Source organism: Rhipicephalus microplus, chromosome 7 (assembly GCF_043290135.1).
Source record: "Rhipicephalus microplus isolate Deutch F79 chromosome 7, USDA_Rmic, whole genome shotgun sequence".
Lineage (NCBI taxonomy): Eukaryota > Metazoa > Arthropoda > Arachnida > Ixodida > Ixodidae > Rhipicephalus > Rhipicephalus microplus.
The window spans coordinates 102,115,001-102,140,420 of NC_134706.1; the positions used below are offsets into that span (position 1 = coordinate 102,115,001).

At 43.2% G+C, this 25,420-nt stretch overlaps 1 protein-coding gene across 2 annotated transcripts in view; it reads left to right on the plus strand.

Annotated features, from left to right (window-relative positions):
* LOC142767582 (uncharacterized) overlaps positions 1-6,687 on the plus strand; it is an 89,323-nt gene extending 82,636 nt beyond the window's left edge. Inside the window, exon 9 of one of the 2 annotated variants that reach the window (XM_075869545.1) lies at positions 6,414-6,687. In XM_075869545.1, coding sequence (XP_075725660.1) covers positions 6,414-6,550 — 137 coding nt within the window. In that variant the 3' untranslated portion in view covers positions 6,551-6,687. The remainder of the gene's footprint in view (positions 1-6,413) is intronic. The other variant, XM_075869546.1, reaches the window with a different exon arrangement.
* The last annotated feature ends 18,733 nt before the right edge of the window (positions 6,688-25,420 follow it).

Below are 25,420 nucleotides of genomic sequence, written 5' to 3' on the forward strand. Positions count from 1 at the left end.
AATAAAACGAAATGTTCAATTGTTTCAGTTTCGTTGCACCAAATGCATAGCGGTGACGCCTTGAGCCAAGCTTTGTTAAGGTAATAATTTAGTTGTGGAACTGCACTGCGCAATATGGTATAAGTGACCTTGAACTGGCGAGATACACACCACTGTTTATTCCAGCAATAGCTTAAATGCTCGAAATCTTTGTAATTATCCAAGTTACCTTTTCTCATTGCAGGCAAGCATTTCGGAACCTTAGCCCTGTCACGTAAGCCGTATCTGGCAAAACTGGGATGGTGGGCCCACCCAGGGATACTGCTGATAAAAAGTCAGCCATTTCGTTCAAATATAATCCGCGGTGGCCTGGTACCCATAGCGATTGCAGTTTTTTTACGTTTATCGGTACTACTGGTTACCGCTCGCAGATCGAGTCACGGACTCGGCTCTTCGTCGTAGTCGTCCTCTAGCTGCCTCAACTAGATACTGCCTCTCTATATCTTTCCCACTACTGCGAGTTCATGCAGCGTCGTCTGGCTAGGCCCATTCAGACATGGTTAGATGGATGGATAGATTGATATGGCTGTATCCTTTAGATTGGGCGGTGGCTAACGCCACCCAGCTGTAATCATTAGTGAACCAAAAACTAGATTTATCTCTTTTATCTTTTGAATAGAGAGGTTGAGGAAAGGTACTTAGCAGTGAAAGGTTAATTTTCACTCGTGCTTGACTTTAGCCACCAAGTAGATACTCCCTTCTAGTTAATTCTGCCCGCTTAAAGTCCATTTCGTCATCCCTGTCCCTGAGCTTCAGTGCTTTGAAAAACTCTGCTCCATCATCCCAACCTATAGGATGAAGCCATTCACAGAACATTATCAAATGTTCCGCAATTTTCTCCTCTTCTCCACACGCACTGCACACCGTGTCTACCCCTACGTATTTGATCAGGTTAAAACAGAATCAGGAAGGGTTAAACCAGAGTGCCCTTGCGCGGGCCCTCTGGAAAATCAGGATTTGAGGGGTGCGGTCCTGAGCCCTATCGATCGCTAGAGCTTAGTATAACGTAAAAACACGAGAAGCGAGAAAATCGTCTTAGATAGAAGCAAGCGCTTGAAAATGACGTTTAAAAATGAAAAACGAAGGAGTATTGATTTGGCATGCTGTCAAAAGGTCATGGGGTGCTTCTGATTGTCACGCCAGCTTGCGCAGACGACGAAGGTGCCCGGTCTTGCAGCTGACTCAGTTCGCTGCGCGGGCACTCTGTGCTCGCTGCCTACGCAAGACTCACGACAATGATGATCATGTTCTTCACTGGTGGAGCATCAAGTGGTGAAGCATCAGAATTATTTCGAGGCAAACGTGTCCGCTTGGAAGTCATTACAACGTGCACTTGCAGTGACGAGCCGTTTAGCTGCACATGCAGGAAAGACATGCTGGCGCTGTTCCGGTAGAGTCTGTTGACAGACATTTCTCTGCGCCCTTCCTTCGATGAAGAGGTGCATGGGCGTAAACGGCAGGCCTTTGAGACACAGGCTTTTGCCAATGAAGCACAGGCCTTGAGACACAGGCCTTTGTGACAATGCAGGAACAACGGGATCAGCCTAATGGAATAAACATGAAACATGGCGTTGCCCTACTCGTGCGTATGTAAAAGATTGTGGACTATTCGTCGTAGATATTGAAAGTTGGTATCAGATAGAGCTTTGAATGACTTCTCTTCGTACCACTGCAAAAGACAACTGCGGTAGATGGTGGTCTTATAGGTACCAGATGTGGTGCCGCACACCTGGCACATGAGTCCTGACGCTGCCTCCTAACAATAGCATGAACTTGTACGTCGAAAGCTAAACAGAGAAATTCAGTTCAATGAACCATAGGATGTAGAAGTGAGATACATGCAAAGCATATTATGAAGCTAGTTCATGAACCACCGGTTGTCTTGGTTATATTCGTAAAAATCAACCAAGACCAATAACGTTGTGCTTGTTGCAACCACTCAACTTGATGACATGAATACCACTGCCATACAAATTGATATCATGGATATAAGCACGAAAAAACAGTGTAATCCTGCCTTCACTTCACTACTGCTCCGGTCAAATCCGGTGTCCCTCAGGGCTCAATTCTCGGGCCCTTACTCTTCCTTACGTACGTTAACAATCAACCATCAAGAATATCACCATCCATTCATTTATTTGAGGTTGACTGCCTCTCTTTACTACCGCATAATTACAACTAAAAAACACAAAATTCCACAAAGTAATCTATTTTTAGTTGACAATAATTGTTCAGTGTGGTTGATGCAGACAAGTGTTTCCAAATGCGAAATCATGCGCGTATCTCGGAAGCAGTGAAACACTCGATATGGCTACAATTTAAACTGAACAAACTTGGCCTGAGTCGACAATTGCAGATACTTTGGCGTGCTTATTTGTAACTCACTCACATGGCCGGATAACAATACACACTTGGTCATTGATTGATAAAAAAATTAGCTACATCCGTAAAATTGCGTACCTAACGTTCGTTGGCACGAAGCTTGAATACGCGTCTTCCGATTGGAGCCCTCACCAAACCTATCTGAATAATGCGCTGGAATCCGTTCAGAATAAGACTGCCCGGCTTATCACCTCCAATTACAATCACAAAAGAAGCATAACTTTTATGAAGGATTCTTAAAATTGCAGAATCTAGCTGACAGACGTAAGTTTTCTCGACTTTTTTATGTCACATGTTATAAAAGTCTTTTCATTACTTGCGTGGCTCCCACATTCTCCCACCCGCTATACTCTTAGCGGCTATTTATTTCCTGAAGCCTCCAACAACGTCCTTTCACAGTAGGATCGTTGCATTCAACAGTTCATTTCTTCCCGTCGCCAGAAAAGAATGGAATAACTTACCGGGAGTCAACGTCTCCGAGCATCACTTGTGCGCATTAAAACAGCTACTCTAATACTCACCTAAACTTGGCAGCCAGTGGAAACTCTACCGAAGTCAACGTTTTTGTGCTCGTGTATGTTTAAATTTTGTGCGCACAATTTTTACACTTTTATCAGCAATTTTCTTTACGTCTGTTCTAAGATCCTTCTTTACGCCTGTTCTAAGTACTTCTCCATTGGCCCTGTTATATGCGACATTGTTAAATCTGCAACAAAAAGTATTTCTCATGGTGTGTCCCTGAAGTTTTAGTAAATATCTCCGCATGTTGGTATTCCTGGCAATGAAGAGGCCGATCGCCTCGCTTCAAGTTGTGCCCGCAACAAGTGTGACTACTAAGAATTTTTATGCCGGTTTGACAGCATTCTTCTACTGATTCACCATCATCTTCTGATACATTATCCTGATCAGCGTGGGGCAAGTGGATTGTTTCCTCCTCGCATTCACGGTCGAGAATTGAGTCATCGTGCCACAGCCCTTGTTATACTAGTTAAGAGTCAGTTATGTGTGAGTGCGCGAAAGATTATATAGTCAAAGATGTGCTGACAGTCCGATATTTTCGTCACAGGACTCCTGCGAGACACTGAAACACGTCATTTTAGAGTGCCTTAAACTGGTTGTGCAGCAAGCACTACTCAAAAACAACTATGGACTGATTGCAGTTAGATGCACGACTCTTGATGATGGCTTGTTCCAAGGAGAACGTACTTCTATAGGCGTGACCAGGCTCACGGAGTCCTTTTATTTTCTTAACGAAGACGGACTTAGCATCACGTTTATACAGAATTTTTATGTGACTATTTATTTTTTGCGTGTGTGTTTTTTCTTTCAACTTTCTTCTTCTCTTTTTTTCTTTCTTCTCTTATTTTCCTTATGCCTTCATTTTCCAAAAGAGCAGGCAGGCGTTGTGCTCCAATATTGTTTGTTTGTTTGTTTGTATCCTCTAATGCATGGCTCGTACCCACTCTGGGGGATTGGCCAAGAGAACATATAGTCTCATATGGACGATAACTGCATTATTGCTTACAACGAAAACAAAGGGCGGGGGGGAGTTGTATAGTGAATACAGTATCTTAAAAAAAGAAAGAACCAAAAACTTAGATAGTGAGAAAAAAGAATCAACAACAAAGTAGCTACAACTTGATTTTGGGAGCCGACCAGACAGCTGGTTTTGCCGAACCCAATTAATTTGGTATGTCACGGATTTATCCAGAATTGAAAATTACTTTTCGACCCGGTTTTAATTTGAGTATCTGTTCAAGTGGGCTTTATGTTGAAAAACATTTAGAGTCTTGAATAAAATTACACACCGCATCGAATGCATCTCTGTGGCAAAATCCCAAAACAGAGGCACCAAAACTTAGAACATTTCTGTGGTTAAATTCAAACCTAGCTTCGCAAATGGAATATCTAAAAGTCGTTTCCTAATTAATGCATAGTTATGACATGAGCCAAAATGATGTTAAATAGTTTCTGATTTTTCGCAGAACGGACAAAGGGGGGGAAAGTGTCAGACCAGCTCTGTGTAAATAAAAATTTCACGGGGGGACACGGCACCGGAATCTGGAGATTATAATTTCAAGTTTTTTTGATGGACTCGACTGGGCTTTCCATGGAAATTTGAGGTGCTGATAATCTGTCGATTGTGTGATTTTTTCTAAACTATCTGTAAAAATAGCGAATTTCCTATATATAACCCCTGATAAATTATACAATAGGTGACAGCTCTCAGCTACTTCCCTTCCTTTTTCTTGTGATGTTTTCTATTTACTCGAACCAAGTGATAATAATAATAATAATAATAATAATAATAATAATAATAATAATAATAATAATAATAATAATAATAATAATAATAATAATAATAATGGTAGTAATATAGTAGTAGTAAAATTAATAATATTATTTGCGTTACAGCGAAAGCTGTTATAAAAACACGGCGCAGTTTACGTGCACACCGTAGCTTGTCCACCGCCGCCGCCACTCGTAACCACTAAAGCCCAAAATAACGAAACACCTTGTAAATAAAAACCAACAAGGACACAATGGGATTTGAACCCGCATTTCCTGCGTACCAAACCAGCGATTTAACACCTAGCCGTGGTGGTACCTCAAACTCTTTTCTAAACTGGCCTTCCGCAGGTGTGATGCATGGTAAAAAATAATTGTGTTATTATGAGTTATAGTATTTTGCAGCATCCAACAAACATCATACTGGGAATCGCACAACTAGAGGGTGTTCGAATGCTTCAACCCTTTAAGAAACATGGTCTTGATCACTTATTATCTTTGGTGCACACCCACGTTGGAGTATTGTGGCGAATAAAATCTTCTGACAATTTTTTTTATTTTTACAGTCAGCCAAAGCACACAATAATTTGCACAAAACTCGTTGCAAATATGCATCAGGTACCCCAATTCTTTGATGAATGACGAAAGATTACATAGTGAATGCCTGCCTACCACTTGATGTACAATGGCGTAGTGGTTTCCCTGCAAAAGTGCTCGCAGCAGGTACACAAAGAATGTTAAATAGACACTCTGAAAGGGCACTCTTCCAGCTTTCGCTGTGACTGGAAGAGCTGAAACAGCGGCCTTTCATAGTTTTTTTTTCTGATCTGAAATGCCCTTGCAAAATATTTTGTGCCAATTTTTTATGAAGTGGCTGGCGATGATGAAGAATTAGGCCCGAAGTGGGTTTTTACCACAGTAATAATATCACGCCTGGTTGTTTCTTTGCTGTTATAAAGAGCTTTATTACTCATATACCCGTGATTCCTTTCCCGACATCAGGCCTGCGTAAAACAAGTTTGTAAGCGAGTTGAAAGCACTAGCGTGGCTCATTGGTAGAATACTGCGCCAGTGCGCGGGATACCTGGGTAAAAATCCCACTGCTTTTTTTTGAACTTAGTAATATGTCCCCCCCCCCCCTTCCTTATGTAATTGTAACAAAGAACTTTAAGGGTCAAATAAACGATGATGGTGACGATGAGCCAGCTCAGAGCAAAATGTCTTTCATTTGAATAAGCAGCTACTTTGGCCGCTCTACAAGAAGCGGCAATTTACCCCCGACGGGTGAACGTGCATGGATACTAATCCAAACTCTCTCAGTCACATGCTACGAGTAATAATTTGCGTTGCTGTTATCACTTTTATGCATTTTTGATTGGTGAATATTGTTGAAAGGGAGCAAGACGATTGTGCCGATACATCTCAAGCGCAAAAATTTAGTATATGCAGCCTAGGACAATGACTCCCTATTTCATAAAAAGCTTTATTTAACCGAAGCTTAGTCAACTTGCATCCTAATTGCAGCCTGGGATATATGTAACAAAAATGAACATCTGCAATAATTTATACTAACACAGAATTCGTATCAAAATAAAGTTGCGATTATATCTTGTACATTGAGTTGAAGTTATCATGAAATGTCATAGGTAATTAGGTTGCAGCGAAATTAAACACTAATCGATGGTTATGCATTCACATTTCAGAGAAAACGAACTGTTTGATTTGGAGCACACAAACTGATTTTAAGAAGCTGAAAAAAGAGTGCGTGTTTGTTGCTGAAGAATTCTGTGTAAAGCCTAGTCAGTTCACATCGAGTCTTCAGGAATGTCCCAGATGGTAATGTCATAGTTACGCCACCGGCATCAACTTCTAGGGAACTTCGCTCTTTTAGATTGCCTTCGAAGTGCTTCTTTGCAAACAACTTGCAAAGTTTTTTTTTACCCTTGGGTAGTAATAAAGTTGCCTAATTCAAATGAAGGTTAGTCTATTTTGCTTCGTCCTTGTTTCTTGATGTCTTTTCTCCATTAGGCTAGCAAATTTTATTGTAACTGAGGTGAACAGCTGCTTCTGGAGCAATTGCAGCACCGGCTCTGATGTCAGCGTCGTTATTTGTGAGCGAAAAGTTCTCGCCTTGCCTGCGGCAGAAATAAAGAAAAAGACGCAAACCTCCTAGTGAGAAATAACTATAGCCAGTCTATATGACCTGGCAGGACATATGTTGCAGAGTCATTGATACTGCTTGAACCTTCTTCGAAAAGAAATACTACATATGACGGCCGCGTTGTCGAAGGAGCCTCATGAACGCATTTAGCATTCCGTGGAAAAACCAACGATCCAGGCCAGGTGTCAAAACCTATGGATTGAGAAAGAAGTGCTGAATTTGCCTAAAATTACATAGGCACCGCACAAGGACAAGAGGGAGGTCCGTTCCTTGCCCCACCCCATCGTAAATTCGTTGGCGTTTGCCGTCAGAGGCACACTGAAAACAGACGCGTGCCCTCGTTTGTTGTGAGTCTCTTTCACAATCCACCCACCTATGCAGAAAAGGATACGCACGTATCGCGTACTATTTTGAGCGACCCCTTTTCGTTATGGTTAGTTTTATCCGCTAAGCTTTTCGTTCCGGCGCCGCACTGAGGTAAAATCGACTTCACGATACCTATAGCGCGAAGAGCTCTTTAGACAGCTGCAAAAACATCAGCAAAGTGAGCACTTGCTGATGTTCGCGTGTTTCCTTACGGGACAATGGTCCTCTTGCCGATACACTAAAGGCGGAGCTATGTGGTAGAAGGTAATAAATGACTCTACGAGCAATAAGTATTGTAGCACAGCTTCGAACAGGCAATGTAACGCGCAATGACTTGTTGCTTTAGGACACGATTGAGGCAAGCAACGAGACCAAAAACGAGGCTAGCATTGGAGAAGGCGATCTGCACGAAACCCGATTGCGATATCGCATTCTACTCTGCAACGCAAAGCCCTAGTCTTCTTCAAGTGTTATCAAGTGTTTTCTTTTCTTCTCTGCGTAGAGATTGCCTACCTTGCTCTATTTCGCACCTGTACCAAAAGCACCAATTATACAATTAGATGCCCCACCGCGGTGGTCTAGTGGCTAAGGTACTCGGCTGCTGACCCGCAGGTCGCGGGATCGAATCCCTGCAGCGGCGGCTGCATTTCCGATGGAGGCGGAAAAGAACCCCAGGTGGTGAAAATTTCTAGAGCCCTCCACTACGGCGTCTCTCATAATCATAAGGTGGTTTTGGGACGTTAAACTCAACATATCAATCATACATAATCACATACTCAAGGGAATGTTGCTATTACTTCTTCTAAAAATTTTTCATTCATAAAAAACCATTTTGCAAAGTGTGTCTGCACTATCAAGCCACACAGAACACTGCAAACACATCTTTCACCTTCGGGATAAAGATTCTTGTCAGGTTTGAATGTGACAGTAACAACGGTATGTATATGTTGAATTGCTGTGCTCATTAAAACGCTGTATTGGTCTACCAGAAACTATGTTTAGAATAGACTTGAATGGCCAGGTATCACATACCAATATTTCCACTCGTCTATCGTTGTCACGACAACATCACATACCAGGCCACTCTTTGGACCAAATGCAAGAAACCATTTTCGAACCTGGCTTCCCTTCAAATAAATTCGCGAGCTTCGATAATCAGACTAGATATTTTAGCTTAATACTCTAGCAGGTGTTATCAGTAGGTTCTTCAACGTAAAGTCGATGAAAGCATGCCTGGCCGACCTCTTAAATTTCTTTCAAAATTTCGTGTATTGCTTACTGGTCAGTGGAACAAAGAAATCAGCAATCAGTTTTATTGAAGAATTTTTCGCGAAGCACAGCAAATCTGTAATGCCATAAAGTTGAAGGTCTGCACTGACCTGCTCTGATGTTTTTTTTTTAATTTGGCAACAAATGATACATAAAAACTTGAAAATTTCACATACAGTTAGAATCAAATATATGCGGAGCGAAGATGAGGAAGGTTGACATGTCTCTTTTAAATCAATACAACTTTGTGAGGCAGACATTATTTATACTTCACTTGACTTCCTTCTCATGCTTATCATGTCTGGACGTGTCATTTCCTTTCGTCATCTATACACGTCACGTGATACCAAATTTGGTATATGTTGAGCTAGGTAAATGGTCACGAGCACGCTATGAGCGCAGCATGTAGTCATGTTCTACCTGACACTCATATCCTGATTATCATGTTTTGACGTGTCACTTACGTTCATCACCTATGCACGTCACATCAAATCAAACATTGGTATACGTGGAGCTAGCGAAACGGCCTCGATCATGCTATCGAGCGTAGCGTGCAGTCATGTTTTAGGTGACACGCATGCCATATTTATCAAGTTTGGCCACGTCATGCACCTTCATCGTCCATTCGCGTCACATAAAAGAAAGTTTGGTATATGTGAAGGTAGCGTAACAGCGATGAGCACATTAGGAGCGTGGTATGTAGTCATGTCATATGACACGCTTCTCATGGTTATTATGTTTGAACCAGTCACATATCTTCGTCATCCATTCACGTCCTTCACGTCTTTTATTCACCACGAGTGCACCATAAGTGTGGCGTGTAGTCAACACATACGTAATATCTATATCTTGAATTCTACGTCAGGGTTTATCACTTGTGTTCGCCATCCAGTCATGTCATACCTTAACACTTTTGCAAGATGTCATGTGAACTGCAGGCGCAGCAAGACTATGTGAAGTATATCATGACAATAATAACGTACATATTATGATTTTTATGGTACGACTAGTCACTTATGTTCTTCATACAGTCATGGTATGTCGTACCAATTTCGGTATTGATACCCTTATCCAAACGGCCTAGAGATCTCAAAGTTGTGCGCGGCTAGATAAATAGATAGATAGATAAATAGATAGATAGAGAGATAGATAGATAGATAGTAGATAAATAGATAAATCTATTGATAGAGAAAAGATGCACAGATAGATAGATAGTTAAATATATAAAGTGATAGCAAGATAGATAGATAGATAGATAGATAGATGGATAGATAGATAGATAGATATATAGATAGATAGATAGATAGACAGATAGATAGATAGATAGATAGATGGATAGATAGATAGATAGATAGATAGATAGATAGATAGATAGATAGATAGATAGATAGATAGATAGATAGATAGATAGATAGATAGATAGATAGATAGATAGATAGATAGATATGCTCAAAGTAGGCAAAGTCCTCTATCCCATACTTCGCATTTAACATTCAAGATTTTAAAGCTACGTATCTCACACTTGCTTTGAGAAATGTAGGGGCACTTTCGCTTTCGATCAGCTACATATTGATTCTCCATATGCTGTAGGTTTTTAAATGAAAACTTGATATTTGACCAAAAAGATTGCCTAGTATAGAGGTTTATATTTTAAAAGGGCCTATCAGAAAGTGGTGAAAATTTATTGATATGCATGAAATAAGGTGCCAAAACCACTATATAATCACAAGAGATGCCGAAGCGAAGAACTCAGGAAATTTCGACTAGCTGGGGTTCTTTAACATGCTCCTAAATCTGAGCACACAAGCCTACAACATTTCAGCCTCCATCGGAAATGCAGCCGCCGCCTGGATTCGATCTCGTGAACTGCTGATCATCAGCCGACTACCTTAGCGACTAGACCACCGTGGTGAGGAACGAAGCAATAAAAATTCCGCATTACTTTCTAAGCATGCCTATTTATGAAACTGTCAAAGCTTATTTTACACTTTTCAATACAAATGGTAAACACGCTTACTTCAAAAAAATACAGCATGTGATGACTAAAATACAAGCCTATTTTTAATACTTTTTATACTTTCCATAAATATTCTCCATCATATGAACATTCACTAAGAGCAAAAACTAGTGTAAAAACCACATCAGACGCTTCGTGCCGCACGTTCTACAGGTAAGTGCACCAATCAGAGCATTCCTGCGCAAAAACTCCACAAGGACTTTGGGCCTAGCGCAGCAATCAGCGTTCTCTGAACTCAGAGAGCTACAGTGTTCTGCGTGGCTTGGTACAATACTACATTTAGGACCACGATATCGGTGGACGCGAGATTCTGCAGTCTCAGGACAGTACTTCACCAAGAACAGCCGTCCGGTGAACGTCGAGCAGTCGCCTTTGCACTTCCTCACACTCACGTCGCGGTGGTACAGCCCAACCGAAAAAAGAGGCTTTGGCAGCCAGCTGGAAAATGCTAAAGTTCGCAACATACCTACATCCGTTGAATTTACTTTTTCAGATGGGCCATTAACTGGTAGGGGCACTTGTGAGTTCCATGGATGTTAATCTTCTGCCACCTCAGATCTTGCGTTTTCGCTTGAAGCTGTTGAACTTTCAGTACCAAGTGCTCTACGTTCTGAGAAAATTGGTAAAAACTGCGGGTACGCTTTCACGCACACTCCATGATTGTGCCTCATTGAACCGGGTGAGAAACGTAAAGTCTTTGCACAAAAAGCTCTCTGCTCAGTAAGGGACATCGTATTTACACTAATCGAGCACTTCGCCAAGGCCAAGCTAAAGACGGCGAGTACAGTCTGCTGCTTTAGTACTGTGCCAACGACTGCGCAAGTTTAACCTTGGTGCCTCTCCATGAGAAGAGATACTGGCAGTAAAAAAGAGACTTCAGCATCCTGAAGAGACTGCTTCTAAAAGGTTTTCACATCTTTAATCTGTCTTCCTTTGAACACGCGATGATAGAGCTCTTCCATGACGGGCATCAACTGTTGCAAAGCTTTAGCTCTTGAATCAGTCTGGTGGCCGGGCATCAACAACAAGATAGAAACGTAGTGCTGAAACTGCTCCACGTATGCCGTAACTAGAGTGCAGTGATCGGAGCCCATGTTGCCGTCAACCATTATTACTCTGCCCTGAAAAAAGCTTGGTTTCATTTTTTTCAGGGTAATGGCCAAGACTACGCTCGTCTGGTAGAGAACCCATTGCGCTTCCGTGGAAGCCTTTAGCCTGTGTTCGACCACAGAACCTACGGTAATCAACGCCATCAACAGAGTTTTCTCACGACATGGGATTCCGAGGCTGGTGCGCAGCGACAACAGTTCTAAGTTCACTGCAAGAGATTTCCGCCTTTGAAGAGCCTAGTGGCTTCTGGTACGCCATCAGCAGCCCTCAATCACCGCAGTAGAATAGGGAGATGGAACGAATGGTGAGGACAGTCAAAGAGCTGCTGCGTAAAGCAGATGATTCCTATCTTGCACTTACCGCATACCGGTTCAGCCCAGGTGTAAAATGAGTGCGTTCCGCCCAGCAGCTCATGGGTACACGTCTACAGACCCAGCTGGCGAATACATCACACTTGCTGAAGCCTGCATTGCCTTCGTCGGTCTTATTCAGTCAAAGTGAACAAGACAAGCGAAAACGCCAAGTGTCATATTATACCTGAAGGCACACTGCTCACGTATTGCGGCGTGTGCATGCTGAAGAATGGGTCTGCGTGCAAAACGTGCATATCAGGGTTTCACTTGCAGCCACGGCCCGTCAAAAACACTCTAGTGCAAGTATAGGCAACGGTAGATCCGACTTCCTGCCCGCCAACTACGTAATGAAGGCCCACACTTCACTTTTTTGGAAAGCAAGCAATACAGAAATAGCTGCGAAATTTACCGATGACGCCAATTTTGAAATAAATGGGTAACGAGAGCGGCCTTGAGAGAAAGATTAACGTTAACGTGCCAGAAAAAGTTCACAGTCCGGCGTGTTCCAGGGCAAACAGGGCTCGTTTTAGTGTCCTCAGACGAATAGGTTGTGATACAGCCGGGGCCAACTTTTACGCAAGGGCATTAGAGCCTAGCTATTTCATTCGCCCTTTGGCCGCATAGCTGTCACTTAACATTGCACACGTAGCAGACATCTTGCACTTTATGTCTCCAAAGTAATTACGAACAGCAAGCATGTCTACAATAGTACTTTCATACTTAAAACTGTCTCGAGGTGTGTGATCTACCTTGGGTAAGACAGGATTCAACGAATGAGATTGGCGCGTATACAGAGGCGAATGACTAAGGTCACAGATCCACTGTCTTTAGCTTCAGTTCCCCGTCCGCATTCGACGCCCGCAAAAGAAACACTTCGAAGCATCGGCGTTGAAGCTTTGATCCATCTCTGGGAAAGCACCTAAAAACTCTTGTCAGGAAGCTGCAAGCAGCCGCTTCCAGCACATGGGTGTGAGCCGCTTTACCTAGAGAAACTGCAGCAACACGATATGATTGATTTCAGTGAAAAGCAATAGGTGGTGCTCCATGCGCTAAATCAAAAGAAACCAACTGCTTAACTATGCACAACCAGGTGCACCCGCCCATTTCAGATGGCGGCAGCAGACGACTTGTACTGGCCGATCGCCCGGGCCGCTGCTCACACTTCATTTGACCCCGACAATGTTCGCGCTTTTCTCTGCTACTGTGCGTTTTATGACAATTGCTGCGCAGACTGCCAATCGAAGCACGAGAATCTCATATCAATAACACAAATGTATTGCAGAGATACCTTCTTCTACGTGACAGCTTGATGCCGCAATGCCTCAGTGAAGCTCACGCGTACAACGCTGCCTTCAAGTTATTCCCGACCATGTTCATCAGTGCTAATTTGCAATAGCAAGACTAGATTACTCAATACAATATCATGCCTAATTGAATAGCTGTATGTGGCTACAAATTTTATACAATCTTCAGAACAACATGCTGCGCGCTTGCTGACTAGTTAATCCCGCTCTTATCGCCATTTTCTGCTACCAAACTAGTTAGAAATTGGCGTCATCAGTGCAGTCGACAGCTATTTCAGTGCTTCTTGCCCTTTAAGAAACTAGTGTATCACCCTGTCTTACATACTTAGCGGGCAAGAAGTCCAACCTACAAATGCCAATCCTTGCGCAAGGGCATATTTGATGAGCCCTAATTGTGAAGTGAAATGATATTATGGAACGTGTTTTAGGAGTGAAGCTTCTTAGGGCGCCGGTCATGCGTCTCTTGTATGTAGTAGCCACCTCTGATTTTAGTACTTAGAATAACAGCTAGATGGTGGTACTTTTATATGATGAATATATATGAAAATATGCGACATTGCACTACATTAAATGTTCACTAGATGCACAGACGGACGGACAGACAGACAGACAGACAGACAGACAGACAGACAGACAGTCAGAAAGACAGGCAGACAGACAGACAGACAGATGAACGGACGGACAGACATATGAATCAGTCGATGGACGGATGGGCGGATGGACGGACATCTATTCATACGTACATATACACATACAGAAGAAGGACAGGTGGACACATGGACGAACGCATGAACGCCATGAGCTGATGATTCATTGTTTTTCGGTAAAACCCTTTGAAGCTTCACTCTACTCAACATCATTACCTCAATGACATGCTGTGATTTTTTTGTTGATTATGAAAGCTAATATGCAAGACATGTGGGGAAAATATGAAAATATCACAAATGGGTTTTGTTTTTCTATAGTCTTCAGAAGTTTCTCTTGCGTGATCTTTATTGTTAGCGCAATTATATATTTTTTAAATCAGTTAATAATAAAGGCCTTGGCAGTTTTATAAATAAACATGCTGAAAAAGTAATCCGATATTGTCGATATGGCCGATATTGGGTATTCTGTGTAGCCAGCTTGTGCAAGGCATAGTGACTGGCTAGACAGTGAGTGGTTTTTTACCGTTCACGCCTGAACTACCGCGTGCCATGAAAAACTAGTTAGCTTGACGCTCGCCAAGCCAAAAAAAATAGAATAAACTTACTTCTCAGACATTCTCTTCTGAGTAGTTTCTTTCTTCCAGAAAACCACAGCTTTTGCCACGTGGATGTCTCTCGTTGCCAGCAGGAGTTGGCGGGCGAGGGAGCTGGCTGAGACCCATAAAAGGGCTCGAACTTCCCGAAATTTTTCACTACCATGGCAGCTCGTAAACTGCCCAAACGAGTACGCTCATAAATAAAATCGCACCTGCTTGGATTGTTGACGTTCCCTCGGTCAGCATTTCTTAAACACCAAACCAGTTGCAATACCCACAAGGCACCTTATCTGCAAACAAACTACTCATACACAACATCCGTGCTATGATTGCACGAACAGTTTCTATAATGGGATTGATAGCAAGATTGGTATGTCATTACATGCTGTCTGACGAGCATAAGTGAATAAACATTTGTATCAGGCCAACACAAAACAAGCGCTTGTGTTGTGAGTTCCGTGTAGTAGTTACTGCACTTCCTACCAAGATGGAGCATAAGTGAATATTCATAACGAAAAATCATGACATGTATGTCATGAAGGTCATGATTTACATTTCATAATCTACTGCAGTTCCGGTAGTTTCGTTCACATGACTGGTTGCAAAACAAGCTTGGTATGACCTGACTGCATAGTGAACATAAGTGACAGCCCCTAACGTGAAAGTTATGATATTAGTTTCATGATTTTCATGTTATGACTAGTCATGACTACACGCCACGCTCATGGTGCGCTCGCTCACATTTCCCTCGCTTCGCATCTAGCAAATTTGGTATTACGGGATGTGAATGTATGACGAAGGTATGTGACGCAAACATGATAGTCATGAGATGCGTATCAATTCACATCGTGACTACATGCCACACTCATGAGGCGCTCGCGGCCGTTTTCCTAGTTTCACTTGCCAACTTTGGTATTACTTCATGTGAAATTAGGACGAAGGTGTGTGACAGGTGCAAACATGATAATCATGGGATGCGTGTCATGTAAGAACATGACTACATGCCACACTCCTGGCGGTATTACAGTTACGTCGTGACCCAACGCGTATGAGTGCCAGCGTTTAATTTGTCCCGTCAATGCCTGCGATGGCAAGCCAGGCGCCGATCTGCCTGCCATATACTTGCAGGCGTGCGCCGTGCTGCGTTGCTTTTACACACGCACGTTTGAGCACGCCCGGCGTCCCTCCATAACGAAGAGAGGCAGACGCAGTGCTGTCACGGTAGAGCTGGGTATTGTCATGGGTGCGAAATGCAGCTTGTTCCATTTGGCGCTGGTTACCGCCGGGCCACGCCGACAGACGCTGGTCGTGCCAGTCGCACCTGGTGTCCGTTTTCCTAGCGCTGCTCTGCTGTGCCCTGCGTGCGCGCTCGTCAACGTTACGTTGGAGTATATAAGGACCTTCATGATGCGCTCGTGGCTGTTTAAATAGCTCCAGATATACCAAGTTACTTGACGTCCATGTACGACAAATGAATATGACTGGTGCAAGCATGATAATCATGACACGCGTGCTATGTAGGAACATGACAACATACCACGCTCATAATGTGCTGGCGGCTGTTTCACAAGCTCGACATATACCAAATTTGTTATCACGTCACATGAATAGACGATGAAGGTAAACGACACGTCCAAACATGATAATCAAGATATGCGAGTTATGTTAAGCATGACTACATGCTACGCTCGTAGCGTGGTCGCGGCCGTTTCATAAGCTCTACATACACCAAATTTGGTATACTTGACGTAAATGAGCGACGAATGCAACAGACAGCTCCAAACACGATAATAATGATATGCTTGTCATCTAAGATATGACTACTTGCTACCATCATTGAGTGCTCACGGCCGTTTTCCTAGCTCAACATATACCAAGTTTGGTATCAAGTGACCTGAACAGATGACGAAGGTAAATGACACGTGCAAATATGATAATCATGGCATGGAAGCCATGTACGGCATAAATTACCTCCGCCTTGTAACGTTGCGCCGATTTTGAAGTGATATATGAACCTTTCTCATTCGTGCTTCGGATATCATCGGTTGCAAGTATACATGGGGTCTGCCAGTTTTTTTTTCTTTTAGAGGCGAAGCTTCTTATAGCGGCACCCGTTCGTCCCTCGTAGTCGTAGTAGAAGTCGTAGTGTGTAACCTGTCTTACATTTTGACCTCCAAGGTGGTGCCGGTGAGAGATTTCTAGTGTGCGTTGTTGAACAATGAAAAAAATGGCAGCATATCCACTGAGTGACGGATAGTGGGGCGAAGCATCCGTCCGTCCATTCGTTTTTGCTTCCGTCCATCCATGCGTGCGTCTGTGTGGCCACCCGTGCGTCTGTTCGTGCGTCCGCTCGTTCATCTGTGCGTCCGTCCCTGCTTTTGTCCATGCAACCGCTCCTGCGTTCGTCCTTGCATCCACACGTCCATGCAGCCATCCATGCGTCCGTCCATGCATCTGTTTGTGCGTCCGTTCCTCCACCTATTCAACACTCGAATTACCGTCATCTCGCATCTTTTCATCGTATATTCCTCCTATAGAAGCACCACCATCCAGCGGACACTCAAATTACTGAACGAGAGGAGGCACACGCACACCTTTTACGGCTTGCGCTTCATGTCTACTTCCAACCTTTCTCCACCTCGAGTTCATAGTATATACTAGTTCACTGCATTCATGGCACTGCGGCTCAACGCTCGCTAAACCTTTTTAAAACCTAGGAGCTTACGCCCAGCGAGTATAACGTAGCAACCCTTTTTTGTCTTTTGTGCTTTGTTAAACAATAAAAAATTTGCAGCGTGCACGTTAACTAAAACCTGAATTCTCCTGTCTCTCATTCCCCCTTAGCAACCATTGGCATGTACATTGAGCCCAATCTGACAAGAACGTGTTGCTACGTTATACTCGCTGGGCATAACTTCCTTCGTTTTAGAAAGCTTTAGCGAGCGTTGGGCCACAGTCCATGAATACAGTGAAGTAATATATAACATGAACTCGAGGTGGTAATTGTGGGCAGAGGACTTGAAGCGCAAGCCGTAAGAGCGCAAGTCATGCGTGTGCCGCCTCTGTTTAGTTCTTGGAATGTCCTGTGAATGGCGGTGCATATGCGGAATACTTGATGAAAAGATGCGAGTTGGTGGTAATTGGAGTGTTGAATACATGGATGAACGGACACACAGACAGATGCATGGACGGACTCACGAATGGACGCATGGACGGACACAGGGGCAGATGCATGGACGAATGCAGGGACGGACGCACAGATGGACGTGCGGACGCACGAACAGATGAATGTACGGATGGGCGAATAGACGCACGGACGGTCCCACAGATGGACGCATGGTTGGACGGAAACAAAAACGAATGGACGGACGGATGCTTCGCCCCACTCTCCATCATTCACTCTGTGGTTATGCTGCAATTTTTTCAATTGACCATTTCACGGCGGAGTTCAGCTACATTGCACTCCTGATCAAGTTCTCATGACTGAGTAGTACAATGCAGGCCAACTCCACCATAAATCTGCGAAGTAAAATAAAAGGGCGAAACCTGCAACGATTCTTCACGCAGCGGCAACAAGAGGGCAGTTGCAAAAATTTTCAAATGCTATGTGGTTCAAATAACTCACCTACCTACTAGAAAACTACACCAGCTTGTTCGCACAAATGATCTTCTGGGGCACATGTACTTCTCAGAAGTTATATACAAAATACCATGTGGGGAATGTGATGGGTCGTACAGGCGAGAGCGGTGATTTCTAACAGCGTTTGAAAGGACACAAAATGTCTTCGCCAAGGGCCACACAACTGTGAACGCCATGGCGGATCACCACAATCAAACTGGCCACAGTGTTGACTGGGACGCACCAGCTCTCATCGCAACAGAAATAAATTTATCTGCCCGTCTGCCTTTTGTAATAATTTCCATTCAGTGGACTAGCCTTACGTTAGGCAGAACAAATGGCAATTTTTATGAGATTTACGAACACGCTCAGCGCACTCTGACACATAACTAGCCCCATGTGCAAACTTACGTATCTATCGTAATCGAGGGAGATTTACTGGCCCCCAAAACGTCACTGTTTATTCGTTTTTATTATCACCTTGACAAGGGTGCGTTTACTCAGCAAATATGTTCCCTGGCCAAACAATTGCGCCCCAAGTGCTTCATTAGAAAGAAACCATTTGCGGTTCTGACGCTTCAGATCATTTGAGAGGAATTTTCAGTGACCATGTTTCCTCTCGTCGAATGCCTGACCAGACGAACTTTCGTCGGACTCTGAACTAATCGGTTCTATGCGACGTTGTGGTGCGCAGACTTTTCAAAATTAGTGTAGGCCTCCAACGAGGACACAAAGATGTTCATGTCATAGCGTTGGCGAACGCTTGAAGAGAAAAATCATGATTGTCAAACTTTGAAAAAAAAAGTAATGACACCACCAAGCATCGTTAATTTCGAATTTTCAGCTGCAATAGTTCCTAATTCTGGCTACAGAAAAAAGTGGAATCCTATGAGCATTTGCCGTGGAATGAAAAGTTCTGCTTAAGACGGCGAATGTCGTAAAACTAAGTTTCATTAGATAGAGTTCTTACTGTATTGCCATTTTTTTTACTTATGCATTCGCTTTCATTCCACTTTGTGCGTCAGTGGCACACATGAGTCCTACATTTATTTTGGCAGAATTTTGTTTTTTCCCACATCACCTGTCGCAATTAGTGCCAAACGAAGTGACTTCTCTGTTAGCAAAGTGTATGTAACCTCGAGGAACCGTTTACCACGGTTTGTTAAGGTGGAAGTAGTTCCCCAGTGCCCTTTGAAATTTTGTCTGTTTTTCATTCCTTTTTTTGCGGGACGTTCGAGATTTTTTTTCTCGTTAAGTCTAAGGAGCCTGGCATCGAAAATGAAAGGGATTGTTCTTTTTCCTGATTTTTGGGAGAGATGATTTTAGCTCTCAAACATTGTGTTTTCGTGGACTTGTGCAGTAAGATGAGTGATAAATGCATCGATACACAAACCTTTGCGAAAGTGCCACTCTTATCACCAAGCTTAGCCTGGAATTATTTTTGGTACCACATATTCCCCCTGTATATTGCGCAGATGTTCACTGGAAAGAACATTCAAAGCTGATAACTCTGCGCAGGTACCGAAGCGTCCATTGCTCGTTTTCCTATTCTGCTCGACAACTTTTTTCTGCCTATTGTTGCATGCACAATTGACGTAGTGTGCTGCCGCATATGAGTGGGCGATAACAAGGCGGCACGCATCGACTGCGCCAGAGCTGAAGAGTGGTAAACTTCACCTTACTTATGTACAAAATGAGTCCCGGTTCGCAGATGTTCATTAAACAACATTCAGTCATCGGAAGTTCGCTTAACTGATTGCAAATAGCGCATCGGAAAACTACTGGGGACTTTTGTAAGAGTTCGTTTCTCTGAATTATCTTTTACATCGACGTTTTTTCAAGTGAGAGTTCACTGCATTTATGTTGTAAGGCAGAGACATTCAAAATAGGACGCGATCCTAAATACTTCTCAAAGTCATCGGTAATTGTCACTCGCAGCAAATGATATTTAACGCATTCGTTTGGTGCAAATCATGTGAATCCTTAAACAGCAATGACAACGTTAGTTCGAAGCGGGCGTTAAAAAACACCATCATGTTTATGCGCCCTATACGTAAACCACACAAACAAGGTACCGCTGTATCTTGAAAAATAGCTTGCGTATTGTAAAAGCCATCGCTTTTTCAGCATATACTGTGCATTATCATTTGAATCCTACTATTTCCGCTAAGCGCGCCATTCCACTAAGCTCGTTAAAATATAACAGTCTAATAATTTCGCTAGTTCACATGTCTAAGACACTTTGCAGATCTGAACTTTTCGTTTTCCTTTCTCATTTTCAGGATTTAAAAGGTGTTGTAATTGGTATAAGGGATGGGGTATAGAGCTCTATAGGATATATGCTGTCAGTGGAATGCAGTGGCAGATCTGCAAGAATTTATGGTCGTTAAAAGTGATTGCCTCAATTCTCGCGAAACTCCTACGTAAGCCCCCCCTTCCTGAACTTTATTGATTTCCTTCAATATTCAACTCGAGCTCATACGTACCGGCGTCTTAAGTTCGTTTCTATACACTAAAAGCCCAGAGCTGTGAAACGTGCCTATATCTGAAGCATGCCCGTTGCCAGGGATGGTATTTAGTGTAGGGGGAGGGAGGGGAGCACATGTTCAGGGGAACGAATACACTGTATACTTTTGTTTTTTCCTCGTGGGAACACCCCTTTCATTCAAGTCTCAGGGGGGGGGGAGGCGTTTAGTCATTTAACCTAGACTGGCTGCAGGCCTGATCTGAAGTATTGCAGTCCGTGAATTAATTGCGCTAAACTTTGATAACAAATTGCAACTACAATATCAATTTCAACAACTGAGCGATGGCACTTGCCTGAGCACTTCTTAACAGTGTTTATTGTGTGAGGAGCTCTTCTGTTAACACATATTACAGAAAAAAACAAAACAAGATCCTGTTTTTTTCTACGGTTTTACAGCAAGCGATCATCAAGCCCCAGAAACGTGAGTCTCTTGGTAGTACGCTGGTGGCACAAGGATCTGTTGAGTAAATCACCAGAATGATGGAACGCTGTTATTTAAGTTTAGCTCGCGATGCAGGCCTAAGAGCAATAAATTACGCCCACCTATGAAATTCCTAGATTATCATAGTCGGAGTCTGAGAGCGCAAACATCTGCAGCAGTTCAGCTGGATTGCCATTCTCCACTGCTATTTTGATGCCACCATAATCAATATTAAGAGCTGTGTTCAGCGGATGAGGCAGCGGCGCGATACACCCATTGATTGATGGGTTTGCTTGCATGCCTCTATAGCCTTTTTAATACTTATTGCTTATTTATTGAGGGTTCATAAATAATTTCGTGAATACCACCGAACACGTGCGCACAGCTTTTGAACATCGTATACAATAGCACTCTTAATTTCAGCTTGTGCGTGCCTACTCGAAAGTGTCTCAGCTGATTTATGCCACAACTGCATTCTCTGCTTAGTAACTAGGAAACTTTTATTATTCCTTTCAAACTACACAAGAGGTGTTGACGCTTCTTCAAAACACCGGGTGTTTTTTACCATGGATCTGAAAACCACCGGAAAGAAAAAAATTCACAAAAAATAAATTAACCTCTAGGCGGCGTTTACGTAAGCCCAATCACATAAGAGCAAGCGTATCTGAGTATATGAGTCTCGTCCGCTGTTAACGCCATAGCTCTCTCTCTCTCAATTATACACAAAAAAGGACGCACTCCTTTGTTTCGACTTGCATAATTATACGGGCCAAAGTGAAACATGCGATGCTGAAAAACCATCTCTACTTAGATGATAAATACTCGCGAAACCAAAAATGCCTCCCGATTGAAGCAGCACGAGAGACTCGGTGAACTTTAGGCTGAATCATTTAATGCTGCGATCAACGATCCAGTGTGGTACTCAGGCGTCGAACTTTCGTTATTGCGCATGAATAACAGTGGTGACGGTGTTGCACCATTCTAGTAGACGGATTCGGACTTGCTAATGGCTACTACTTTCTAACGGAACATGCAAACTAAGGTCTTTCTATTTGGCGCTTTCACGAGACCATAATGAGCCCGTCATCTGGATTTCTCTCGGTCTGGTTGTTCCTGTTGCTCTCCTTCGCTAGCGTGCGATTACCGATTGGTATCGTGCACGTACCACGGTTCCTCACACGTGGGCCCAAAGTACGCACACCAAAACGAGCAATGTTTTTTTTTATAGTGTAACAATGTTTCCAGGTAGTTTTTTTCAGACAGGTATACTAATTAGCAAGTGCGATGGAACGCAAAGAACTTGGGAAACCATTCGTAATGTTCGTGGTCTACTGCTAAAAACAAAAAGAATAAAATGGGAAGTATTTCTTAGCGAACTTCGGCGACATTGAGTCTGTCTGTCTATCTATCTATCTATCTATCTATCTATCTATCTATCTATCTATCTATCTATCTATCTATCTATCTATCTATCTATCTATCTATCTATCTATCTATCTATCTATCTATCTATCTTTCTATCTATCTATCTCTCTACAAAATTTAGCTCTCCTGGCAATCTCGATAATGTTAATAGTACCAAAATTGGTATGGCATAAAATGAGTGTAGGACTAGCAAAAGTGGCCACACACAAAATGAAAATCATGGCATGTATGTCATGAATGTCATGAAATACATTTCATGGTCCTGCTGCTCTTGCGGTGGTTTCCTTCACATTACATGTTGCAAAGCTGCTATGCTATGACGTACCTGCATGGTGAACACAAGTAACATACCCTAACAAGAAAATCATGACACGCGTGTCATGTTACAGCATGACTTAATTCCACACTCATGATGCGCTCGAGGCCAATTCGCTGATTGATTTGAATTATATATGGGGTCCAACGTTCCTAACCCACCATGGTATTATACGATAAGCCGTAGTGGAAGGCTCCGGAAATTTCACCCACCTGGGGTTTTTTAACCTGCGCCCAAAAATGAGCACACGGGCCTACAACCTTACCACCTCGTTCGTAAATGCCGCCGCCGCCGCCGGGATTTGATCCTGCGACCTTAGGTCAGCACCCGAGTACCTAAGCCACTAGACCACCACGGCAGGGAGCTGTTTCGCTTGCTTAGCTTATACTAAACTAGATATTATTGGACGTGAATGAATGACAAAGGTGTGTACCTTAGCCACTGGACTACCACGGTGGTGTACCGTTTCGCTTATTTAGCATATACCAAACTTTGTAATACGGTACGTGAATGGATGACGAAGGTATCTAAAAAGTGCAAACATGATCATTATGACATGCGTGTCATGTACCAACATGACGACATGCCACAATCATGATGTGCTCGCAGCCGTTTCGCTAGCTTCACTCATGCCGAACTTTGAATTACATCACGCGAATAGATGACGAAGGTATGTGAGTTGTGCAAACATAATAATCATGAGATGCGTGTTATATAAAAACATGACTACATGCCACACTCAAAACGCCAAAACACTTCGACGGTATGCGGTGCACGTGCGCGCCAGCGTTCGTATCGTCGCGTCACGCCAGCTATGCCACGCAAGGCACCATTCGCGCCACGCTGCGTTGCTTTGACGCATACGCGTTTGGGCGCGCCCGGCGTCCCTCCGTCACGAAAAGAAGGTGATGCGGTGCTGTCTGGGCAACATGCTGGGCAACATCGTTGGTGCGCCGACGGACGCTGGTCGCGCCTTGCGTCACAGTGCTCGCATTTTGCTAGCGTAGCGTCGCTATGCCCAGCGAGCGTGCGCTTCAACGCTACGTAGGAGTATATATGGGCCTATAATGATGCGCTCGCCACCGCTTCGCTATTTCATATATATCAAATTTTGTATTTTGGACGTGAATGAACGACGAAGGTAGGTGACTGGTGCAAACATGATAACCATGATATGCGTCTCATCTAACAACTTTACTACTTGTTAAGCTTATAACACGCTCACGGCCGTTTCGCTAGCTTCACATATACCACATTTGGTATCAAGTGACGTGAATAGATGTCGAAGGTAAAAGACACGTCCGAACATACTAATCATGACATAAAAGTCATGGCATAACTTACCGCCGCCTCCTAACGTTGTGCTGATTTTAAGTGATATATCTACCTTCCTCAATCATGCTTCGTATATAACTGATTACCACTCCACATGGGATCTGCCAGTTTTTTTATTATGAAATACACAAAAGTGAAAAGAAATATGCTTGGATGCGTATATTGCAATACCAACCTATGCAGAGTGAGGTGGCTCATGCAAAAAGGTGACCCTATATGAAATAGCGAAGTTACTTGGGAACTGATTTATAGATGTATTACTGACGTTCCGGATATTCGTATATATTTTAATACCTGCTGGCTCTTAACACAAGGCAACAATAATGTTTGCAAAAAAGCGTAAGAGCACACTTGTGGCTAACGAAGAGCAATGCATTGCTTCGCCGCATCTCACACGCGAAGAAACAGCACCTCAGTATTGGTCCTATTGTGATAGCAATGATATAGACTCTCGGCTCGATCTTGCTGCTAACACCTGTGTCGACGTAGGCGTCGCTGTCACTCTTTGTATATCTATAGGTAGCCTTATACATGAAATTGCGAGAAGCAAAAATCCGGAAAAAGGCTCCAGCGCGCAGAATCAAATTTCGGTCCTCTGAATCGTGATTGCGAGGCGTTAACAACTGAGCCACCAAGGAACACGTCTTTGAACAATAGAACGGCAAGCTATCTATATCTGCCACTTAACGCTTCTGACAGGGATCTCATGGGAAGGGGGTGGGGCTAACGTGCGTCTTATCAGCATCACTAGCAGGACGACACAATGAGCGCGCGTAGCAACAATGTCATGACGCTGCGGCGCGCGCTTAGATTCCCACGCGCACTTTTTCCCGCCAAGAGCAGTGGGTCGATGCACGCTCCAATGCCCTTATTTCGCAGTTTGGCGGATCGAACGTCTTGGGTGGTCTTCTGCTTCTCGCGGAATGATTTTGTTTTACCTACCGGGCACGCAAAGGTCGCTGCAGTCATTGCACAGACTCCGTTGGCAAAAAGAGCGCGCTTTTCAGACACAGCGAGACGTTCATTCGCGTTCGTCTGTACCTGAGAGTATTTTTGTGTGACAAAAGCAGAGAGCGTTTCAATCTGCTTGCAATTCTGCACGTGACCTTTCAATTTATTAAATGCAAAGCATTTCTTAGCGAACCTCGGTGACTTTGAGCGTATCTATCTATCTATCTATCTATCTATCTATCTATCTATCTATATATCTATCTATATATCTATCTATCTATCTATCTATCTAT